Source organism: Eurytemora carolleeae, unplaced genomic scaffold, assembly GCF_000591075.1.
Source record: "Eurytemora carolleeae unplaced genomic scaffold, Eaff_2.0 scaffold465, whole genome shotgun sequence".
Lineage (NCBI taxonomy): Eukaryota > Metazoa > Arthropoda > Copepoda > Calanoida > Temoridae > Eurytemora > Eurytemora carolleeae.
In genome coordinates this window covers 309,643-335,647 of record NW_019396612.1, presented here as the reverse complement: position 1 = coordinate 335,647, position 26,005 = coordinate 309,643, and the positions used below count along the sequence as shown (strand labels likewise).

General features: G+C 33.2%; 1 protein-coding gene across 1 annotated transcript; it reads right to left on the bottom strand.

The window, feature by feature from the left end:
- Positions 1 to 2,186: 2,186 nt before the first annotated feature.
- LOC111706281 (uncharacterized) lies at positions 2,187 to 4,988 on the bottom strand. The gene is made up of 5 exons (XM_023479116.1): positions 4,886 to 4,988; positions 3,675 to 4,082; positions 3,390 to 3,465; positions 3,103 to 3,276; positions 2,187 to 2,937 (listed from the first exon to the last, which is right to left on the bottom strand). The coding sequence occupies exons 2-5, from the start codon at positions 4,073 to 4,075 to the stop codon at positions 2,704 to 2,706; spliced, it is 885 nt and encodes a 294-aa protein (XP_023334884.1). The 5' UTR covers positions 4,076 to 4,082; positions 4,886 to 4,988; the 3' UTR covers positions 2,187 to 2,703.
- Positions 4,989 to 26,005: the final 21,017 nt, after the last annotated feature.

Below are 26,005 nucleotides of genomic sequence, written 5' to 3'. Positions count from 1 at the left end.
TCGAAACTTTTTAAAATCCAACCAACCAAGATATAACCCGCCCAGATTTCCGTATTTCATAATGTTGACTTTAAAAGTCAATATGATAAAATAAAAGAGATCTAATGGTATTTCTAATCTTTATTTATTAAAACGAAAGGTTATGAAATAGTTTCCTAAGTGGGGATTAAATTGGTTGGTTTAGAAATTAATAAAGAAACTATAAATTGACAATCAGTAGCAACTTAAGTGAGCTATGTAGAACTTCATGTTGGTAGTGCAGATCAACTAGAACTGTAACAGCAGGTTTCTGCTCTCTCCAGGCTCTTGTAGGATATATAATCCCCAACAAACTTCCAGGTTCAATTAGTAAACTCTTTAGAGTTGAGATTATCCTCTTGTGGAGGAGAGTGGGTGAGTAGGCCTGTCGGAACTCCGGGGAGGGAAATATATTCAGTCCAGATAATTCCTTTCTTTTCGGCCACAAATATTTAGAACTCTTGGAACATTTTGATGGGCTGGATGTAAGCACCGTCTGCTGCTGCTCAATTATCTACATTAACAACATGCAGGAGCCAGGGTAGCTCTCTGAGACTGAGTTGTGATCATCTCGGATGTTTTCGGCTGACTGCTGGGGTGAAGTGGGAGCTAGGAAGAGCGGGGATTTGACATGTGGCCACTACATGGAGGAAATAGATAAACACTTCTTGAAAATAGGCATCGGCATTTGAGTCGGTACAATCGTCTTCCTTATAATTCGAATTTATGTTGACAATTTTATGTTTGATATGACGCTTCACTCCCCCATTGAATATTTATCTACCCCTAAACCTAAGTTGGGTCATAGCCCCTTTAATGATCCTAAACCCAGAATTTCGTGTGTAAATGACTTCCGTCATTGGCAAAATCAAAAAAACCCTCTTCCTTTAACTTCTTTAGCAAACATTGCTATTCATGATAATATTAACAAACTAAAAGGTAACTTGGATCCTGCGGATTTTATTTTTAACTTACTTGTACCGAAACACTTACAGGTAGTCCTTCTCCTAGAATTTCTTAGTTGCGAAAAACACAGTTTTACAGGTGACCCGGCTTCAATCAAACATTATGTACTTTGCGAAATTGAACCTTGTTTGTCCCACGTTTTTAATGATCTTTTTGGAGGACCACCTAAATACAACATTTCCCATCGTTTTGTTTCTAAATCAATTCTAATTTTACTATTTTTGGAACACCTTGTTGCCCTATTTGGCGATTCATTTTTATTAAATAAATTCGCTGATGGGAATGCTTCATATAAAATATTTTTAAAAACTCTTGTTCTTCAAACTTGTACAATGCCCAGACATTCCGTTATTTAGAAACTTTGATAACATCCAATGTAAAATACATCCTTATTATTTAAAAAGTTACAGATATGCAGTTAAACCACGCAATGATATCTTTCTACACTCGGAATGGGTTCAAAAGTCCTGAACTCAGCTGCAATTCAAAACTTTTAATCTTACACTTTTATGATTTAAAACATTTTAATTTCAAAATAACACAATAATTTTCGAACTTTTTACCAGTTTCGTGGCAGCGCTGGTTTTATCAAAAATAAAATTTCGAATTCTATCATTCAAATTCAAAACTTTAATTGCTTAATACTTGTCCATTTACATATCTCATACTTACTGTATAAACACAAATATTTTGTGACCACTCCAAATTGTTACGTATGTCAACAAAAAGAAAGCAAAAAATACTTTTAAAAAAAATTATAAACTTCAAACCCAACAAAAAAAGAAATGGTTTCAATGTATATGTCGTTATGTGTACTTTTCCTCTCGGTGTTCAAATCTTATAAAGACAAAAAAATTATAAATTTCAAAAAAAACAACAAAAAAAGATTTTAAATATTTCTACCATTATGTGTATTTTTAATCTCAATGTTCAAAACCTAAAAAAACAAAAAAACCTATAACCTCAAAGTAAACAAAAACATGTTTGATTGAAAAAAAAAATCTTGTTCAAAAAATTACTTCTTTAATTAAAGAATACTGTTTTCTTTGTTCATATTGTACCACTAGGACTCATGTTTTTACAATAATAAATATCTGTACATAAACGCCTTATAACTTATGTACACTTGTATATGTGTTACATTTATGTACATAAATCCTCCGCCAAACCCTCAACAAATCTAATTTTCAAAAAGTATATTCTTCACTTTCGTTTAACTTTTATTTCAGAACATTTATACTAAATTGCCTTCGGCCAACTAGACTTATCACATAATGTCTTAATTTTCTTTTCTCTTATAATTCTTTCTCCATGTATCCTCTCCTACTCCTTCGAATTCAACCTTTTTTTGGCCAACCGAGCACTTCGTCTGGGTGTTGCTTCATAGAACTGCTGTACTCGCAACATTGACTCTTGCTCCTTGGCTTTCTCTGCCAACATCTTGTCCTCCAAATCCTCCAGAACTGGAACCAACCTCTCCTCACCGTCCCGACAAGCTGCGTCCACATTAGCAATAGCTTTTCTCACCCCTTCAGCAAAACTATTCAATGATTCCAATCTTGCATCGTCGTTTATACCGTTCAGCCGCATCTCCTTAAATCCATACTGATCCTGTCCTCCAATATGGCTGCTTCCCAACGGCATAGATACCATAGGTAGCTCAAGGACGTTTTCATACCTGTATGTTGACTTCTCAACCCCAGCCTGTACATTCGTTTTTCATGCTCCTCCGTCAACCCTCTCTCCTTTACCGTTGTCTGCGCAATTCGATGTATCATTACCCCCTGGAACCCCGTTTATAACCTGTCCTCTCTGACTGTCGTGCTCATCTGTGGTCCCCATGCGCCCTCCGTCGCCCGTTTCCTCACCTTCCTCTGGCCCTTGTACCTCTTCATACAAACTGTCCTCGAGCTCAGCGCTTGAATAATTCCAGTTCATCAACCCCGTACAATCCTAAACAATAAATATTGGTAATATTTTTTTTTTCCACTTATATTGCAAAACCCTCATTTCTTAATACACCCTGTCCACCACCCTTTCCATAATTTTCATGTTAATTATCCAAATCAACCCTTTTCCTTTTAAAAAAAAACCATTTCCAATTCCCCTTCTCCTCACCTTCCGTTCGACAGCTACGCTCCGTCTCCGCTCTAATTCAGAGCTAATCTGCTCCCCCTCAGCACGCCTAATCATGATTGGGGTAAGATACCCTGATCCTCCGCCTGTCTCCGTCAAACCATCTCTCCCAACAACCCTTATTTCAATCTCCGGTTCTCTCTTATTCTTCCCATCCTAAATATTTGTAATGTTTATACATTTTATCTTTTCATTATTCTTACTTTTAATATTTCCCTTTACAACAAACATTCCTGTCAAATGTCCCATATATATCTTTTGAATATTACCTTCCGACATATCCGCTGAAACCAACCATCATGTTCCGAGTCCTTCCGGTCTCTATAACCACCACTCCGAGTATTCCTAAATATTAATAAATTATAACTTTGATATTCTGTCCATATTCCATTATTTTTAATTCTCTCTTGTCCACCTTTAACTTTATTCACTTTTCTCTTATGCCTATTCCCCCCCTTCATCTGCACATTCTATATGTACAGTTTACAACACTCTACATTTCTCTTAAACCTCTTTTAAAATCTAACCACCTTTCCTCCAATTTTCAGTGTTACCTGTAACATGTCCAGATGCATATTATGATGATAATAATCAGTAACCCGGCAATTACAACCCAAACAAAGTATGCTGTACCGCTTCCACCCCCTTCTCCCGCCTCATTCTCATCCTCCTTGTTAGTAACACCAGCAACAATCTCGTTCATTTTTTCAGTTATGCTCTCCGCTACTGTATCATACTCACTCTTTGTCACCAACAGCTTTAGATTTTCTGTCTCCTTCTCCACTGTAGCATTGTAACCAGCTGTCTTCTCAATTATAGGAGTCACTTTCACGTTTATCTGTATATTATTAGATATTTGTAATTTTTGCATTACATTTCCATGCCCAACTGTCATCTCTGTGCTGTCTTCGTCGAAATCACCCGGCTCATCGTACTGTTCACCTCCATTCCACATCGTCAGTCTAAATTTTCATATATTAGTATGTCATATTTATTTCACTCTGTCAACCTCCCCTGTCATTAATATCTATAAATATATCTCTGATATCTGTAAACAAATCATTTTTGCTTTCAATATCAGCCATTATCACGCTATTAAATTACACACTTGTAACAGTACGCCTTCTAAATTATTTTAATCTCATTCGTATAACTTTTCCGAATTTAAAATTACCCTTATTCTCTCCCTTGTCCTGTGCAATTATACCTCCCCCTCGTTTACCCTTGTCCAATGTTCCCAATACACTCTTCTCCTGACAATTAACTACAATTAACTATCATTAACTCACTCCCATAAGCTCCGTATCACTACACATCTGCTCCTAACGCAGACCTTCTGTACCAAATAACCTTAATTTTTTTACAATTAATATTCCCTTGTCAAACAAATCCCTCATCTGCAATGTATCCTGGTCATAATTATACTTAATTACATCAAATCCCCTACCTTTTTTTTGTACTCTAATGTTACTCGACAACCCCAAAACCCACAGCACATTAAACTATTTCATTTCCTTTTTAAGCATACCTAGCATAATTAAAACCTCATTAACGTCAACTTCACAGTTTTCTATATTTTTATATCCCCTTGTTAACTACCTTCTCAATGACCCCCCCCCCCACTCATAAAACAATTCACTTTGCATTCATGCTTATCTATTTGTTACCACTTTATCACCTTTTTCAACTTACTTTTGCGCGTACATAAAATGCTTAATTTAACCTTTTTTACATAAAGTCCTCAATTATTCAATGTTTTACATACCTCTGTCCAGCCTCGTGCTCCTTCACATACTGCGTGTTTAGTACCCGCTCAACTTAATCATGTGTCTACCACAGAAACTGGTTATACTCAACCACCGTTTCTGTGTATTCTTTCAACTTTTGTACTCTCCGCTCACTAACAAACACACAACCCAAATAGGTTGTCAAGTACAATAGATGGCAACAGAAAAATCGACCAACTGCGCACAACGTCATATGTGTCAAATGAAAAAAGAAAGACGACTATAAAAAGAATGCCTGGAAATAACTGAAATATCGAGATTTCTAATGTTAACATGATTGTGAACATTTAATCAAAATTGTTGCCTCAGTACCCAATACCCCTACTCCAAATTTTTGTTTGGGACAACCTGTTTATAATATATATCTACATAGGCTTTCCAATAATTTCATAATTAAAGCACCTTTGAAAATTTTTATATATTTCGTACGTGTTCCCAAAAATAGTAAAATACGACATTTGAGAAAAAAATTAAATATCCCGAGAAGACGACATTTCATTAGAAAATTACCGTTTCTTGTTGCCTGTATTTCCCCTGGATCTGGGGGTTTATCCTCGATTAGACCTTTCCAGAGCACTTCTCCAAAGATATCATTAAACATTTCTGAAATGTGTTTTTACGTTATACTTTCGAATTACAATGTTAAAGGGTTATGTACAAAATCAGTTTCAACCCTGTCATTAAGTCTATAGAACGTTAAATGAAAAAGTGTAAAAACAGAAATAAAGAACACATAAAATTGCACTAATTTCACTAAAAAATAAACACCTTAGTCTAAAAATATCACTTTTATTTATAGTTTTGTCAGACAGAAAATTTGAGTTGACACTTATGAAGTTTAAACAGCTGTACTGAAAGTGTACGCATTCTGTGTTGCCGTCTATTGTACTTGACAACCTATTTGACACAACCCAACTTCACCTTGGCTTTCACTTTCATCTCCGCTTCAACACTATTACTATAGCACACTCTACTTTGAATTAAACCTTCCCCTTATCCTAGAATTTTTTTTATTTTCTTATTAGTCTATTTTTCTATTCTTCTTTTAAAATTACACTTCCACTTACACTTGTTTGTCTGTTTGTTTGTTTGTGTCCATAGCGTAATAATTGCTGAACCGATCAACCCTAACTTTTGTGAGTCGTCAACATAACACAATTTAGTTTTGCATAATAAAAATTGTGAATCCTCGCATTTATTTTACACGCGAAATTCCTCTTCTTTATTTTCTTCCAATGAACATATCCTATCCATTTAAATACAAACATAGGTGGGTGGGCCATACATTAATAATTTCTATTATTTTCCTTTAATCACATTTCCCCATCCACATAATCATCCCATATCTTACGATATTTTTGTTAACAACAAACATGATTTATATGCATTACCTAAATTTTTGAATTTTTTTCCCCCTTTTTTCATGCAATTCTACCTACTTCCCCTCTATCTCCCATCATTAATACCGCGCTCCAAGCGCTATAAAAACAACCATTTCACATTACTCCCCTCACTCCATTTTGGTCCGTTAACGAGCCAACTCTAAACGCTACCACGTATACCCTCTTTACCTTTCCCGGCCTATGGGGTATCCTTCTGTCCGACATAAATTCAGACATTAAACGTTTTATATTCGTACAAGGATCTTTTAGATAAAAATACCTGGATTCACATAAAAATTTCCCAGTTATTCTAAGATTCAAAAGAAAGTTAAAGTCCATTAAAATGTTAGATATAAGAGACATCTAGTGGTTTCTAACTGAACTAGATATGAACTATAGTAAAGAAGCATTATAAGTCCGATGATTCGATCCGACCAATAACATTGAATGTGGTTAGATGTCTGTCCAATAAGCGTAACTCTAGAATTGCCTGGGGTTAAACAAGCCCAATAAGCGTGACTGCAGTGGATGGAGTGGACTGGGGCTAACCTGGATACAGTCAATTAAACCGAATGCAGGGAAAGTACCTGCAGAGGAAGNTTCATCACCTTTTTTATGGATTAAAAACATTTTGATCACAACTTTTTTTGTGGAATTTAGACGATCCTTCGGTATGGGTCATGATCGACATATTATAATCAATCTAAGTAATCAAAGTAGCATATTTTGTGAACAACCCATGTATGAATAAAAAATAACTCCAACCATCCCATACAGTCCAGAGTCGGAAACTTAAGAGAGTTTAGATGAACGCGAAACCAGTTTCGACCCAATAATCAAACAAGATATGTACTATTATTTTATAATAAAACAGAAAAATACATAAAACCTTTACATTTGTAATTAAAACCCAGTTTCGTTTTGCAAAACCATTTTTTAAGTTTACACACCCCTCCCCTCCTCTTAATAGCTCCGTCTACCACCTGCTCCTGTGTAGTGTGTACGCTGGGCGGAAATATCTAAACCGTTGTTGCAGGTGCTGATGCTCTGATTGTGTGAATTTACATACTTGGTGAATTCTGATTGGTCAGAATAGGATTGTAGTACTGATTGTAATTCACATTTTAGTTTATTCTATTTACGCAAGGAGTCTCTGATATCAATTAAAGTATTGAATACAGTCAATAAATCATTTATCAGAATTGAATTTATTTAAATTATACTTTGAACTATGAGTTTATAAATATTATTAAAGAAGAAAGATAATGTTAGAAACATAACATTTTTCAGAAAAACACCCTGTAAGTTCTATAGATTTATATAGACGCAAGTTTCAAAAAGATGTCATGGCAATTGTTTCGGAACACGATTTTTTTCGGTGAGCATTTCTGTCGGACTTATATCCATTAACTACATATACAGTTATTGTTGGTTCGTAGTTCTAACACGTACAACTGCCAGGGGGTGAACTAAGGAGATTAGTCGGGGAAGGGAGGATTTAGTGTAAATTATCAAAAATCTAATATTTTAATGTGAAATCTAGTTAATTAGCAAGAAGAGTGCAACATGTTTTTTGCGCGATATGACAAATTGCAAATTTAAGTATGCAAAAATATTTTCAAATTTTTACAACCTAAATGTGTATTCAAGATAAACTAAAATTGTGAATTCCCTTTCAAGGCGTCTGTGCAAAAATCTGAGCAAAACTTCTGTGTGCAGAAATTGTGCGATCTTCTTTCTTTTATTATGGACTTACTAAAGAGCTTTAAAATGTTGAAATCCAATGACTGGAAGTATGTCTAAATAAAGATTTAGTTTGGTAATATATATGGCATTCAGGCAGTATGCCTGAGCACTCAGGCAACAGATACATAAGTCCAGCTTTTATTCTAAAATGAGGGGGTTATTGATTATTATGAAATAATTTTTACAGTCTCGATATTATTATCAGATATATATATATGACCACCCCAGATCATGAATTAAAAAATCAAATTTTGAGAGTTTTTGCATAACCATGAACTTTATAACAACCATATTACAAGAAATCTTCTACCTGTTCAAAATTATTTTAAAACGCCCCTCCCCCAAAAAAAATATATTCCCCCATTACCCCAATGTCCCCCCCCTCACCTTCCCTCACCCGAAGGTTAAGATTTGTCAGCTGCATTAGAGATAAAGTTGAATTCAAAATAATCTTCGTGAGACTTTTCTTTTGAGTTTTTACTTTATTATGGGATAACTTTGTAAAATAAAATCTTCTATGCTTTCTGGAAAAGTTTGAAAAATTGTGCATTGTGCATTCCTTTCACAGTGATTTCGCATAACAATAAGATGGGGTGTGACTGTAGGATGCCATGCGCAGCATAGTACCTTCATTTGTAGTTTCAGCATCTGAAATATTTGGAACCTGCAAAATTTTATTTTATAACGCCAGGGCATAAACATATCTTTTGTATTAAAAAGTGACAAAGGAACTAAACACTTGCAGCCATGCAAACCTTTGCAACCTCATGGCGTCACAGACCTTAGCTTTATCTTATTGTGAAAAAATCGGCTAGATTAAATTGTCAAAGTTTAATAGATTAAGTTGTTAAAGTTTGCAAAGATATTTATAAATAAGAGCTTCTGGTGAGAATTTAGTCACACAAAATTAGAGTTTAATGCACTCTGAGTTCAGCTTGAAATCAAATAATTTGATATGAAAAATAAAAATGAAAAATGCAATTTGAAAAATGCATAAAGGATTAATTACAAGGGATGCCGTTCCCCCAAGAAAACCTCAAGAAAACCTCATTTTCTCCTCTGGATACTGAAGAATTCACGCCCTTTTTTACCCCCGCGACGAATTTTAATCAGCTAGAGCACTTTCGTTAAAAAATAATTTAAGCGATCGTTTTTAAAGTGTCGATTTGAAAAATTTCAAAAGGACGCTTTTTAACGTTTTAGCGGAAAACGATATTCAAATAGTTTTTCGTTTTAAATTTACTTTCGTTTCAAAAAACAAAACGATTGGTTTGAAAAAAAATCTAAAACCATCACTACTTTAGCAAGCTGTACAACAGTACAACAGTACAAAATGCAGACTATAATGAGGCAAAACGGACACAGTACGTCAAATAAATGACCTCTATAATTTGTTCGATATCTGTGAATACATTTTGACAGTGTTGTGTGGTGAGACCAATTCTATTTCATATGCTGACTGCGATTTGTTGAATACTTTTATTCTACAATAAGAGCCAGAAAACAATGGAATAGGAAGACGACATTAAAGTAAGACTTTGTGCATTTGATGTTTTACAAACCAAATAGTTTTACTTGACACTCGGTTACATTTTGTATAGTTACCAAAGAGAATTGAATATATAATAGAGTGGAATTTAGACGATCCTTCGGTATGAATTTTGTCAATCCCTTTCAGCCTGAAAGGGAGTTCAAAGTGTACAAATCCTGTAAATGTTCACAAATTATATGCAGTAGAGTACATTAATGCAGTATGTTCCCTAGACTATCCATTTCAATTTCGAATTTTTTAAAGCTGTTAAATAAACTTTATAAACTGAATGAGGTGAAAAAAAACATTTGATTTATAGTTATAACGGAAAATTATCGTTTGTAAAGTGAAAGGCATAGAGTCTATGTGAAATGATCACTGGTCAATTAGGAAACCAATTATATGAAGTGTAACTATATAGAATCTTATTCAAGAGTTTTCTGGTATTACTCAGTGTATATAAATCACAAAAATATGTGTTTTTTTGCGTAAACTTTACTTTATTCAGTTTTGGAGAGATTTCAATTTGGATTACCAATACCAAATTGATTTCTCTATGCCTGTATCTATAAATAAAGCGCTTCTCTTATATATATTTATTCGCTTTAGCTTGCTAAGCTGAAAGCTAGTTTTTTTAGGAAACCCATGGGTCCCTTGGGTTTACAGACCCTTGGGTTTACATAGGCTATAAAAATTGATCATTTTTTATGATTGAACGGGCAATGTGAGCAGGAAGCATGAAGATAAATTAATATAAATTCTCCAAATTGTTGTCGACATGGGCTGATTTCCCTGTATTGCGTGTTTATTGTTTGCTTAAATATTTAACAACGGAACATTGTCCTTTAAGATTGAAATTCAGGAAATTTTAGTTGCTATCTATCTGTATTTTTTATCTGTGGCATTAATCAAATGGATAGCGATTTTGTTTTTATCTTTAAAATGTTAAAATGATGTTCAATTGCCGGAAAGTACCTCGTAGCTTTTTTATTTTTTTTATTTTATGTATGATAAAAGAAAACTTATTTGGTTTCATGTTAGGAATTCAGAACATTTTTCTTTTTCTCAATAGTTTTCGAAAAGAGGAGCTATCATTGCAAAAGTTTAAGATTTTCAGGCTTATATGCGCCATTTTCTTTATAGAAGCTTGACGTGTCTGTTAGAAGTTTGCTACAGAAAGGAATTTTTTATTGAATCTTATTTTAAGACACAAGATGCAGTTTGATTATATGATGATCTTTTAGAAATGAGAATTCACAAGTTAAAATAAGTAAGGTTGCAAAGATATCGGGGAAAGAGAAAAGCCGTTCTTTTACAAAAAGACAAAAACGTTTATAAACATTAACATTTACTTTCTGGACTATTTTTTTCATTAAGTTTGGGGTTAGCTGTCTTTTCTTTTGTTTCATCTTAGTTTAACATTAATATTATCTTCTTTATAACAAAGCTGTTCGCTATACAGGGCGAGTCAAAAAAAGGTGTGATTCTTATTAAGGTTTCAACTGAACAGCGTATATTTAATAATTTAGAATATACTAAGAAGAAAGGAACTAGAGAATTACAATAACTTTTCCTAACTAAAAATTGCGAATATTCTTGCTACAATTTTGCGAATTTTCTGTGATTCTTTGGTTCAATCTTTATAAAATTTTAGATTTCGATAGAAATAATATATATACACATTTTTGCTATTCTGAACTTTTGATTTTGAGAGAAAAAAGGTTCGCGGATTTTCTTTTTGGCCAAAAAAAATTTACAAATTTTCAAAAAATATTGAAAATACACCCTGTATATATAGCTTTAGTTGGTCAAACGGCTGGACCAAATTGGCTAATTATTTTGAAATTTTTGAAATTCCACGGGCAACACCGAGCATTTCAGCTAAAATCGTTAAAAAAAACCATGCGCGGTTGAACAGCGGGAGTGGCTAAGAGTAACATTATAAACCTGGGAAACATCAGGTTTTCAGGCTAGTTATTAATAATTGTATGATAATTGATTTATTATTGTATTTTTTGATGAATGTACATCACAAATTGATGTCAAATAAAACCACAAAAAGAAGCACTTTTTAAATTATAAAAAATGTTGAAAAAATTTAAAATTAAAAAAAAATTAAGTTGAAAGAGTTCAAATTAAAGATTCTGCACTATGTTTATCTGTCTCTTTAAAAAAATTGTTTTTCCATTATCGATATGCATAAAGAGAGAGAGAGAAAGAGAGAGAACACTGAATAGACTAAAATTTAAAATTCCAAGAAACATTTAAATATTTCTCAATTTTTTTTTTGCAAAGATAGTGAATTTTTCAATTTAATCTTGAACATCTTAAAGTTTTCAAATATTAAAATGCGAAATTAAAAAATAAAAAGTTTGAGTGTTCTTAGAGAACTTTCAATACGATTTATGAAACAAATATTTATATTTAATTTTTCAAAGTATTTATTAATTTATTTATTTAAAGATAAAATGTATGTTTTTAAATATAAAAATGCTATTGTTGGTTGCAAAAAGCCATACACAAAACCTCAACTCCATCCCTTAAATACCTAACTAAATTTTAATTTAATCNCCTCCCCAACCCTCTACTCCATCCCTTAAATACCTCACTAACCCTCTACTCTATCCCTTATATCCCTCCCCAACCCTCTACTCCATCCCTTATATCCCTCCCAAACCCTCAACTCTATCCCTTATATCCTTCCCCAACCCTCTACTCCATCCCTTATACCCCTCCCCAACCCTCAACTCTATCCCTTATATCCCTCCCTAACCGTCAACTCTATCCCTTATATCCCTCCCAAACCCTCAATTCTATCCCTTATATCCCGCCCCAACCCTCTACTCCATCCCTTATATCCCTCCCCAACCCTCTACTTAATTTCCTTATATCCCTCCCTAACCCTCTACTCAATTTCCTTATATCCCTCCCCATTCACAACCCTCAACTCTATCCCCTCTTTCTCTCCCCGAACCTATTATTCCTCCCCAACCCTCATATGCCTCCCTAACCCAGAAATCGACTTATATTAACTCTATTAATTCTATATTCAGGACATTTATACTCCAATTTACATGACTTTTAGCTTGGTAACTAACCACCACCATCCTAGGATGATCATTTTAGGTATTTTATCCGATAGTTCAAAAAGGTTTTTGGGGAAGATTTTTCTTGCCTGGTTCATTGGATCCATAATTTACCAGATTCTTAATTTAATATAGAACTGGGATGTATATGTATAGGAGTAACCCGTCCATAGGCCTATAGATGTAAATAGCCCCTAGCCCCAAAATTTTTTTTTTCAAGTGTGATTTTATTTTGATTCAAGATTATCACAAATAAAAGAAAAGATAACGCACAGACGCACGGAAATATTGACATATAACCCAAATTTTGATTTTGGGGCAGTTTACACCAATACTCCATAGGCTGATGATGAAGGATTCTTCTAAGGCCTCTACGAAAGTAGATCCTAACCATTTCAAATTTCTATTCCTATACATTTCTTCTCCAAAATACATGACTAGAACTTCAATCCGTATAACTTCAAAAATTTCTCATACATATTTTTAAATTCCCAATTCTCAAAGTTTTTATATTTCCTCACATAAAATTCCCTTTTATATTTTACTCCCATAAAATTTCCTTATATTTTGCTCCCACAAAATGTCCTAATATATTTTAATCACATAAAGTTCCCTTATATATACTCCAATAAAATTTCCTTATATATTTTACTCCCATAAAATTGCCTTATATATTTTACTCCCATGAAAATCCTTTATATATTTTACTTCCGTAAAATTCCCAACCCTTCCACTCCCTATATAACTTTCCTTTCTCGATATACACTCACTATATAACTTCCCATGCCTGTATCTACACTCCTTTAAAACTTTCATCCATTTGTCTCATGCACTACTTTTATTTTAGTAAATGCCCTACTCCATAAAAGTCTTTCAGACCTGTATCAATCCAGGTACAAGTCAATCAATGGTCAATCCATACACAACTTTGTCTGTATCAATACTTTCCCTCTCTTTATGGTTGACTAGGCATACGAGCTATTCAGTTCAGTAATACTTTACTATCAATATCAATCCGGGCATGGCTTCATCTGTTTCCATGCTCCTTCCCTCTCGTTCATGGTTGACAAGGAATAAGAGCTATGCAGTTCATTAATACTTTACTATCAATGTCAATCCAGACACAACTTTATCTGTATTGATTTCCAATCTAGTTCTATATTTCAAGTGAGTGATTTAGGACGCTTCTCATTCGCTAGCCAAGAAGTAATTACTCTCACACTGTAATCAAAGCGGAGTCTATTCCAACTGACATGTATTTAGATATCTATGTTACAGGTTGAGTTGATGTACATATTCACAAGATTTGCGCAAATATATATAAGCGTAGTTAAGCTAATCACAATACAGGTTTGACATATTTACGGATGATGCTAGGCTAGGTTAATCGCATTACAAGTTTTGCGTATTTAATGATAAGCGCATTTAGATTTACAGACAACGTAATATATCTAGATATGTTCAGGTTAACAAATATAGGGATTGCCACGATATTTGCTACAATATGACTCCCCTCCTTGTAATCTCCATTCCCTATTTAACTCCCCATCCCTGTATCTCTACTCCCTATATAACTCCCCATCTCCCTGTATCTNGTTTCCTGATTTCCTATTCCTGTATATTTTGAATTATTGGAATCTCAACATTTAGAATTAAAGTTCTGCTTCAACTCTTTACTAACTTGAAATTTCCCAGCTTCAAACAGTTGAAATTAAGATATAATTCAAATGACTAAAATTCATAATTATCTTTATCACGGGCAGTCGTAGTACATTTGAATTTACGAGCCGGGTTAACCTTTCCGGTCCCAGTTTGTATTGTACCTAGCTCTATGGACAGGACTAGCCGGTGCAACAAGGTTGACGCGGTCAGACTTTATGCTTCATATTGGTTGAATTTACTTTTACTAAAGGGGCAGAGGTGCGTGTTATGATAAGGAAAATATAATGCGAAACATTGTCAAAAATATCAATTTTTATACGTAGAGATGGTCATCCTTTTTTGTCAACGAACAAAATTAAAAACGAACGAAAAAAAACTGACGATTTAAAGCAGTTCGAAAGAACTTTGATTTTACGCACATATAGGAGAAGAAGAAAAAAAATTTTATTAGAAATTCTTATTAGTTACAACTACAATACTTTACAAGGAAGGGTTCCCAGGACAAATTTTGCCAAAAAATCTTTAAAGATAAATGTTTTGTAAACAAAATTGGCCGAGGAAAACCCGTTGTTAAGTCAAATTTTCAATTTTACACAGCAATTTTATCGTCTTTTGAGACATCGCAATGCTGTTGTTTCTTATTATTTAGTTGTTCCAATGGACGTTTAGTGTTTAAACGGTCCTCCGTTAAGGGAAACATGGGCCGGTACGGTAATCTTGTTCAAAAGGCGAAAAAAAAACACATTTTATTTCTTCCAAATAGCTTTATAATTGAAGGCGTTCTGGTCGAAAACATATCAGATTTAAATCTTACATCAATTTGCAATTAGTTTGAAGTGAAGACAATGCATTAAGCTCATTAAAAGATATTTGCCTTAACCCAAAATTAAATTAGAGAAGGCAATTTCAATTTAGATTTATTTGATGCTTCGTTAAGTTTGAGATTATAATTGTTTCTAATAGATAATGTTAATGTATTTCTCTTGTTTCATCTTCAAAGTAAATAAATGTAAGAGCAAGTTTGTTTTTATAATTTTCACTAATTAATGTAAAGTGGCAACATATGAATACCAATATGGAAACAATATTGGTTCTTATTCCCTTGTGGTTCCTTCATACCAAAAGTATGGTGCCCCCTTCCCCCCCCCCTTTGCATATGCAAACATGAAATAAAGAGAAAATTAAAAATGTTTAAAATTAAGAAGAAAAAAAATTAAGTCTTTGTTACAAATACGGATTTTTTAATCACTATCTTTGCAACCTAATGTCGTAGACCTTAGATATTTTTAATTACGAACTTTGTACGGTTAAATAATTTAAGTTTAAAATATAAACCTTTAGGTTGCAAGGATATCACGCGAATTTCCTTAGAAGGGACTGGTTCATTTGGTGTACTGTACTGCTTTGGTGTACTGTACCGCTTTGGTATAATCTGTGTGTGTACTGTACAGCTCGCTCTAGCTGGTTAGATGTCGGGCCCGGTTCTTGAAATGAACAGGATTTAACATTGTGTTGTATAATCTGTGTATGTACTGTACAGCTCGCTCTAGCTGGTTAGATGTCGGCCCGGTTCTTGAAATAAACCGGACTTAACAGTGTGTTGTATAATCTGTATGTGTACATTACAGCTCGCTCTAGCCGGTTAGATGTCCCGGTTCTTGAAATGACGGTGATTTAGGGACTAGAAAATTTTATTTCTTTTTGTGGCAATTCCTTTGAAAAACGGTTTATAAATATAAACTATAGGAAACAGTGAAAAATAATAAACTTGATAACACTAAGAATAAAAATTTTGAAACTAATTAAATAGTAAAAAACACAATATTAAATGTTACTTGTCCTTTTCTGCCAAACAGGGTTATCTCTCGCAAACAGACACTATTGACGTGATAAATTGATATATTTTTAAATCCTCTAGCGTTCTATAGTAAAGAGACGTTAAGACTAGTTAAGATTGAATGAATAAAAAGAAAAAAAAAAGAAAAAAAATATACAGCAGTAATTATAAAACAAGAACAAGACAAACCAAGAACAAGACAAACCAAGAACAAGACAAACCAAGAACAAGGCAAACTAAGAACAAGACAAACCAAGAACAGGACAAACCAAGAACAAGACAAACCAAGAACAGGACAAACCAAGAATAGGACAAACCAAGAACAAGAAAAACCAAGAACAAGACAGACCAAGAACAAGATAAACCAAGAACAAGACAAACCAAGAACAAGACAAACCAAGAACAAGATAAACCAAGAACAAGACAAACCAAGAACAAGACAAACCAAGAACAAGACAAACCAAGAACAAGACAAACCAAGAACAAGATAAACCAAGAACAAGACAAACCAAGAAATGGACAAACTAAGAGCAACACAAACCAAGAACAAGACAAACCAAGAACAAGATAAACCAAGAACAAGACAAACCAAGAACAGGACAAACAAAGAACAAGACAAAAAAGAACAAGAAAAACAAAGAACAAGACAAACAAAGAACAAGACAAACAAAGCACAAGACAAACCAAGAACAAGACAAACCAACAACAAGACAAACCAAGAACAAGACAAACCAAGAACAGGACAAACAAAGAAAAATACAAAAAAAGAACAAGAAAAACAAAGAACAAGACAAACAAAGAACAAGACAAACAAAGCACAAGACAAACCAAGAACAAGACAAACCAAGAACAAGACAAACAAAGAACAAAACAAACCAAGAACAAGACAAACAAAGAACGTGACAAACCAAGAACAAGATAAACAAAGAACATGACAAACTAAGAACAAGACAAACCAAGAACAAGACAAACCAAGAACAAGATAAACAAAGAACAAGACAAACTAAGAACAAGATAAACCAAGAACAAGACAAACCAAGAACAAGATCAACCAAGAATAAGACAAGCCAAGAACAGAGCAGCAAAAAAGTAAATGAACTACAGAATATTGCAATTATATAGTATTGGGGGCAATAACATATTTATCTAAAATAAAATAAAAGTTTAGAAAAAGAAGAAGCAACATTTATACACGTACGTATTGACATGTTAGAAGTCCAAACTTCAATTTTGTTTCAATAATTGAAAAACATTAAAACGGAAAGAAACTTCTATTTCCCGGGGTTTAAATATTTACTCAAACAGAGATGCAATGTAACCACTGAAATAAGACAATTCTGAAAGTTATTCTATAATTTTTAGACAGCCTTGCCTTAAAAGGGTCCCTATGCCTTGGCTTTTGTTATGTCACTTGGTCACCATTTTTACGGATTATATGGAGAACTGAATAAAAGACAAAGTCTTGTGAAATTCCTGAATAATTCTTAGGAATTTCTTGGGAAAAAATTCCTGAGAAATTCTTAGAATTTGGTCACCAATTCATCGGATAAGATACATATTCTCGAGAAATTCCTCAGAATTTCTGAGAAATTTTACCCCCAAAAATTTCTGAGAATTTTACAGGAAAATTCTTCGGAAATCCCTGAGAAATTTTCAGGACTTCATCCCAAATTTCACAGAATGTTCAAAATCCGTTTTTCTCCAATAGGTGTCTCTGAGGTTCCCTTCTATAATGCACTGCTCTAACTAAATCTTTTTTTCTTTACATCCTTATTGATGACAAATGATAATCAACATTTAGAACCATCTTTTCAAAAAAAAAGTTTTGGAAAAATTATTTTGTCTGAAAATACAATAAAAATCAGCTGTGACAGTCTGACTTATGAAGTTGGTTATACTTCTAAAAAGATGGAGTGGCAATACTCATAAATGATACATTGATGTCACATTGTTCACTATTGGGTCTAAGTCCTGATAAGTGAATTTACCCAGGAATATGTTGAGAATATATTAAGATAATTCTAAGGAACTCTGGGGTAAATCTTGGGAATAGTTCCCAGAAATTGGTTCTAAAAAACTTTTATCTTTGAAAAAAATACGCTTTTCTTGAAATGTGCTTTGTTTTGCTATAGTAGTCAACAAAATTCAAATTTAGGTTTGAGGAAGACAGCCCTAATTGAGAACTCTATAAGTTTTTTATAGATTTTTGTTTAACAAATTATCTGAATGCGAATTTCGTTTGCAGAACCTTTCATCTTTTGTTTCATGTTCTTAAAAGTGTAGAATCATCACAACAATTCCTTTCAACATTTGTTTTCATATTATTCTGCTCAATTCTATTGTTGTAGTTTTAGTCTTATCCTATATTTGAATTTCCTGCCAATTTTGGAAAATATTATTGATGATTAAATAAAATGGAGAAGATATTGGAGGGGAAATTAGTTCCAAAACTAACATTTGTGTTAGTTTTGGAGGGATGGGAGATATTTAGTAAATGTTGATATGTGCGAGCGAGGTTTGCGGCGAAAGTGCCAATTGTGAAAAAAGAATAATATATACATAATTTGCGTATAATAAAATTAAAATGTACAATGTACATTGTTTTTATCTGCAATTCTCATTCGTTTATAGTGGGCCAACCAATTAAAACAACCTACTCTGGTTAGGCGGGTCCAAACTACATAGTAAATTGTGATTTTTTTATTTGTATTATCTCGTGCTTTGTAGTTGAATAAATATGAAATGAAATAAAAAATAAATATCCATTTAAAAAGCTATCTATCTAATAAATTAACTTTTATTTCAGTAGATTTTTCTTTTAAAAGTCATCTCCATTCAATTATCTTGAATACTGCTTTTAACAAAAGCAATTTTTTACTAAAGGTTTAAGTCAATCAAAATTCAAGGGGGTTTAGTACTTCTTAAAATATGCAAAGGGTTCTAGGACTTTACTTCAGACAAAAATAATTGTTTGCAAAATCACATTTCATGTTAAAGAACATGAACAATTGATTTCGAAATAGAAGATTAACCGGTTTAAAAAATCATAATTCTTTTTACATAGACTAAACCGAGAATATCGCATGATGCGAAAAACGTCATGAATGAAAAAACATAATTTCTAAAATAAGGTTTTCAAAACTTGACATTTCAAAATTGGCATTATTTTTTAACATATCTATTTTTTAATGTAAATTTTAACAAATTCTACAAATTAGATGATATGCTGCTAATATTTTGACATTTCTGTTTTCTCAAACTCCATTTTCTTCTTTTTGTTGGGCAAATTTTGAAAAAGAAACGGAGTTTTTCATTTGAATGTTAAATCTAAAAAAAAAATTGCATTAATTTCAGCAATCTCGGTATATCTGACAAATCAGAATAATTTCAACAAATTCACATCAGTAGAAGTTGCTCATTTAAAGAATGCCAAAATCGATTCCATAAAATTAATAATTTTTCGGCACAACAAATTTTGAAACTGGCACATCTACAAAATGGAGTATTCTGTTGAAAAGTCTACAAAATACTCTAATTTTCATTTAATTTTATAATTATCTTAATGTTTCTAATTTTCAGATAAAAGTCAAGATCGGAGCCAAACCCTGCAGGACGAGAAGAATATAAAGCAGGATGCATAGGGAAATTAAAAAGAGTTGAAAAATAAAGTTCCTTTCAAGATTAAAAATAGCAACAAACCACAAATATTCAGGTAAAAATCCAATAAAATAAATGATCTTTCGAATTTGTTCATTGTTACACAATTAGTTTAGCGAGTTTTCAACTTCTTTGTTTGATTAATTTTTGAATTTATTTTTGTAAGTTTTTTCTGATTTAATAAACATTTATGCTCTTATGCTCTTGCTCCACCATTATTCATTAACTTTTATCTACATCAAAATCTTAAATCTACAATAAAGCTCTTCGTTTATATATATTTATATGTCAGCTTTAGGCTATAGCTGGCCAAATTGGCTGAAAGGTTTTGAGGAAACTCAAACAGGAATTTTTTTTAATTCAATATTTTTGCCGGACACTTCAGCTAGTTTAAAATAACACTTTTTGTTTGACATCCTTTATAGTTGTATAAAAGTAGTTCCAACGAGTTATTTATTAGATTTAGTAATCCCTGGTGAGAGAAGAAATAAAAATAAGTTTTCTTTTCTTCAAGAGTTTTCAATATTTCTTGATGGATGAGTTTTCCCAAGAGAACTTATTAATGAGCATCAAGGAGGGGGGGGGGGGTTTAAGGGACTGTAAGCGTAATTTCAAGTGACCCTCCATCAAACGAGTTACATTATAATATCATATATTCTATCTAAAATTTAGCTATTTATAATTGTTTGTTTTTTTAAATAATATTTCGCTGGCGCTGGATTTTGGACCATTCTTGGAAAATATGAAAATGTCGCCTTTACTATAAAAAATCCAGGAAACAGGATAAAACTTTTTAAATGTCACTCTCAGATCATGAAAAATAAAGAAAATGTTATGAAACAATAACTTTATACGAGTGCGTCGATAAATTATCGATGACCATTGTTTGTAATATCTGAATGGTTTGTTTGGAATTAAATTGATTTTTTTACGATCCGAGTTAAATGTAGTGACTTTCAAACCGTCAAACATTTTTGAATATCGCAATATAACCAATATTCAATTATATTAATATAAATTCTAATGAAGAAAAAAATCCATTCGAATATTTTATTTTAATTGTTTTTAATAAACTTCCACAAACCTAACCTATAACCTAATTAAATATTCTCAATTTTCTAGCTACAAAGAAATGGAGTTTTTGACACAAACACAAAATTTCTAAACCCAATATCTTTAAAACCTGATGGTTTGAATCTTTGATATTTAAAACTTTGAATACTTTATCTAACAGAATTCATAGTCTATCAAAGGTCTACGACATCGGGTTGCAGAGATATAGGGATAAAAAAGTCAGAGTTTGTGGCAAAACCTCAATTCGTTTGATTATTTTTGATTGTTGTTAAGGCTGCGATGGATCGGGTTGAGAATGGAAGACAGGACATGAAAGAGGAACTGAAGAATGACCGCAGATACTGGAGAGATGACGAGAACAAGGTTCAATTCAGGCTTGGTGAGATTCAAAAAGAAAACATTTTTATGCAAGTTCTAAAAATAATATTTTCTGCTTGAATCATGTTGCGAAAGATTGTTTTTGACATTTTATCCCAAATGTTTTTAAAATATAAAAATTCAATATCCTGCCCTCTCCTCCTCATGTAAAATAAACATGATATTTAAAATTGTTTAAAAGGATTTAAATCTTTGCACAAATTCAATTTTTTTAAACCCTATATCTTTGCAACCTGATGATAAAAACCTTTGATATTTCAAACTCACAATATTTAATCTAACAGCATTTATAGTTTGAAATTGCAAAGGTCTACAACATTGGGTTGCAGCCATATTGAAATTAGAAAATCAGAGTTTGTGGCTAAAGCTCAATTCCTTTGTAGGTGTAAAGACGACACAGAGCTTTTGATTACATGAATCCAGCTTTAAGCAAGTTTTAATAAAAGTGCCCGGTATTGCCCGTTAAATAAAAGAATTTTTAATTTTGAAAAAAATGGTTTTTTAAAGAAAAAAATTCGATTTTTTTAGCCTAGGTTACCCACACCACAGGGTACCCATGGGTTCCCTTAAATTTTTTTAGCCAATTCGGTTTGGCCAGCTACAGCTAACACATATTATAATAAAAGAACCATGGCCGAAAACACTGCCTCCTGGTCAGAAACAGCTCAAGAATTGGACAAGGATGACAATCTCTAGCTTAAACTTTTTATCCACGAGTTCACTATTCCTTCGTCCTACAATCAGCTACTCCTGGAGCTAATAAGCTAAACCTCAGCTACTCCTGGAGCTAATAAGCTAAACCTCAGCTACTTCTTGAGCTAATAAGCTAAAACTCAGCTACTCCTGGAGCTAATAGCTAAACCTCAGCTACTCTTGGAGCTAATAAGCTAAACCTCAGCTACTCCTGGAGCTAATAAGCTAAATCTCAGCTACTCCTGGAATTTATGAGCTAAACTTCAACCCTCAAGAAGCTAATCTGCTACACAGCTACTCATGGAGCTAATTAGCTTCACAGCTACTCCCAGAGCAAATCAGCTAAACAGATACTTCTGGAGCTATTAAGCAACTCAGCTACCATCTTAACCTACTCGTAGATATTCTGGACGCCAGTTCTCTACAGGTTGAATCTATGCCCGCCTAACCTTCACTACAACAGATCTCTTTAAATGGCCACTGGCCAGCCTTACACAAGGTTGATCATGACGTGGGGAGGGGGCAGATCAGAAATTCACAAACAACTAGTTGTGAATAATATCATCACCAGAACTCCTTCTACTCCTTTTCCGTAAACACTTACAAGGAGCTAATTATCAGTCTCGACTCTCTCTGTACTCGAGACTTAGGGGGGACTTCTGTAGAGGATATGAAATCCCCAAAAGAGGATTATGAAATCCGCAAATCAGTTGTGTCGGACCCTGGAACCGGAGAAGACCTTCTCAACTTCCTCTCCTTTTACACACTCGTATTTAATGTGTATTTATATCTAGAAGCAATAAATGTACTTCTAAAGGTGTTTATTTTTAACATGCCTGTTGGTATAACAACTGATTTGCATTTTATTAACAAAAATAGGCATGGGCATATTACAGTTTTGGACGAAAATAAAATAAATTTTAGATGATTGCCACAAAATTTTAAACTTATTTTAATAACTATTTCTAAAATTCGTCCTCAATTTTGTAACTTTTTGGCAACATTATGTCTATGTACAAATAGTGACAGTAAAAATTAAATCCTAGTAAGCACCATCAACATAATATATCTACCTTCCCCATATTTCTAACTGAAGCCCGTATCTTGGATTTTACTTGTGCGTCTTGAACGTTGGGGTCCCTGCATTAAATGTTGTTAATCTTTTTTTGTGTTTTCAATAACTTTCAAGTTCCAAAATTACTAAATAGTATGAAGTCTAAGTTTGCTATGACAAGCTTTCAATATTATAATCCCAACAAATAATTTCATAACTCATTCAAAAAGATCCATATAAAGAACTTTTTTAAAGAACTTATGGTTCACGCTAACTTTCAATGTCAAAATTCAACAATTTAGAAAAAAATGCTAATGTAAAAATTGCCCTAAATAAAATTTAAATAAAAATAACAAAAAAAAAACTAATTAAAATGTAACATTAAAACCTCCACTCCTGGGCCATGTAATCAACTATTACAGGATCCAAACTTGGGTTCCAGGTCCCTGATCCGAATGTTTAAATATATCAAAAATAATGATGTTTAAAATAAAATCATTATTGACTCTTTAGGTGTTCAAATGAAGATAAAAAAGGGAAATTTCAATTATATTACAATATAAACACGGCCCGCTTATAGATATGATTCTATCTATCTATCTACACTGAACTTGGCCGCAGTACAATTTTTATTTTGGTAATTTTTTCCATGGGCCTACCAGCTGATATAGCAAACCGGACCCTAGATTTGTTGTGTTTATTTTAGGGGCATATTTATGTTTTTTTTAATGTTTCTTTTATACAGTTTTTTATTTTTTTTTTATTCAAAATAGATTTTTTTTTTGTTTACAAAGAATTAATATCTGAAGGAAAGTTCAGGGTCCATAGAGTAGGAAAGTTGTACAGCTGTTTTGATAAACAGTGGGCCCTGTGATGTATGAACATGAGGTACTGCAGTGTAATATCAAGTGAAAATAATAGTCAAGATAAAATCTTTTTTTCGTTCCCGAAAAAAGACCTAAGAGTAGTATGGTTTACAAGCCAACCTTCCTCCTGGAATCCGAAAAAATGGAGTGTGATATGCTCAGACCATTTTTCTCCTGATGACCTTAATAGGGTTTCTAAAAGACTACGACCTGGAGCCATACCATCCTCTAACCCCCAGTCATCAGCAATTCAAGGTAATATGTGATTCAATTTTTGTTTTAAAAAGTTCGATAAATGTGAACTTTTTTTGATTTTGACGAAAAATGTTATATTCATTTTTAAACTTCTTTAAAAATTAAAAGATTTGTGTGACTGTACAGTGTACATATAGGTAAANTAAAGTTTAAACATTGAAAACTACACAAGGGACTTAAACAAACCATCCCCCGCACCTTCTAAAATTCAGTGGAATATAACTATTTGGCTAAATAAGAAAGGAATTATGCAAGAGCTGGTCCAGGGTCCATTGTCTGCTAGAACTCCAATGTACTGCATAACACCCCACCCAGAAAATTACATCGAAACTCGTCTATGATCCATCCATTTTATTATATATCCGTGAATATAAATATATCTATGTCAGCTCAGGATTGCACCATTTACTCCATAGCTTTAGGTTCACAACATTTCAGGGGTGCATAAAATTCTTAAAAAATCAAAGACCCACAACAGGGGAAGGGACTGGGGGAGGAAGGGAAGTGGAATGAAATGGGGAAGGAAAGGGCAATGAAATAGGGGAAGGAAAGCGCAATGAAAAAGGGGAAAGAGAAAAGTGGAATGCAGGGGTGCATAACATTCCTTTCCCCCCCCAGCCCCCCTCCCCAGGGTATTGAAGGGGACGGTTAAGAGCAAAAGGTGAAAATTAAAAGAGAAATGGGAAGGTTCAGAGGAAAGGGCAAAGTAAGGGGAAGTTTAAAATTGAAAGAAGAAGGTTGGAAGGGGACATGTATTTGCACCGAAAAGTATGTTATAAAATACATCCTTTTCCAGATAATTAGCCAATACAGTATAAATGTTCAGAAAATTAAATAATTTTTCTTTTAAAATGATGGAAAGGCAATAAAAAGAAATGGTAATGGGGGGGGGTGCGAATAAAATAACTGTAATTATATACATCCCAGTAACAGTTAACCAAAAGTTAGTATATCTCAAAAAGCAGTCCGGATCCAGATCCGTTGGATCCGCAAAAATATGCGGATCCACAGATCCGGATCCAAGGAGTAAAATATCAACCAAAAACTGCAAAAAAAACTTTTATACTTCTAAATCCAAAATCTGAACTTTTTATTAAAAGAGAGATTATAAGAATTTCCTCATTTCTGAATGATTCATCAAGTTTAGGATAAAAATATGCAAAAAAAAAATAAAACAAAAAATTTGAAAATTATTTTTTGTTAAAAAGATTCAGTAAATCTTATAGAAATGACCTGGATCTGAATCCGGATCCATTTTTTTCCAGTGCGGATCCAGGATCCGGATCCGCATCAAAATTAAATGGATCCTAAGCACTGTTAAAAAGTGTGGCTTTCAGGATCACATGCATCCCTCATGATAACTATAAAAACATCGAATTGATATCCTGCAGATTGATTAGTTTACAAATAAAACCAGCTGTTAGTTGCTCAGCGTAATTACTTTTAAAATTGGGCCCAAAAGCAAATTAATCATTCCAAACATTAGGGGGAGGGGGGGGGGGAAGGGAAATGATTCTTTAGAAAATATTCACACCTGGAAATGAATTAAAATAATTTTGTAATTATGTTGGCTATTTATACATGGGCTGTATTTACCTGACTGGACGAAAATGTATCCAGTACTAAAGGCGATAGGGTACCCATTGCAGCAGTTCTTGCTTCCTTCTGTACTTTCCTAGGATTGACTTCCCAATCTTTGAAACGGAATTTCTTTACAATCTTCAAGCTACGGCAGAGGAAATAGAAAGGTTACTTAACCTTGCTGAAAGTAATGTCCCTCTTCGTTCTTGTCAATATAGGACTGGGTGCAAACACTGGAAATGTTCCTGTAATTCGGCAAAATCTTTCTGCTCTGCCCGATGCCGTTGTGTTTTGTG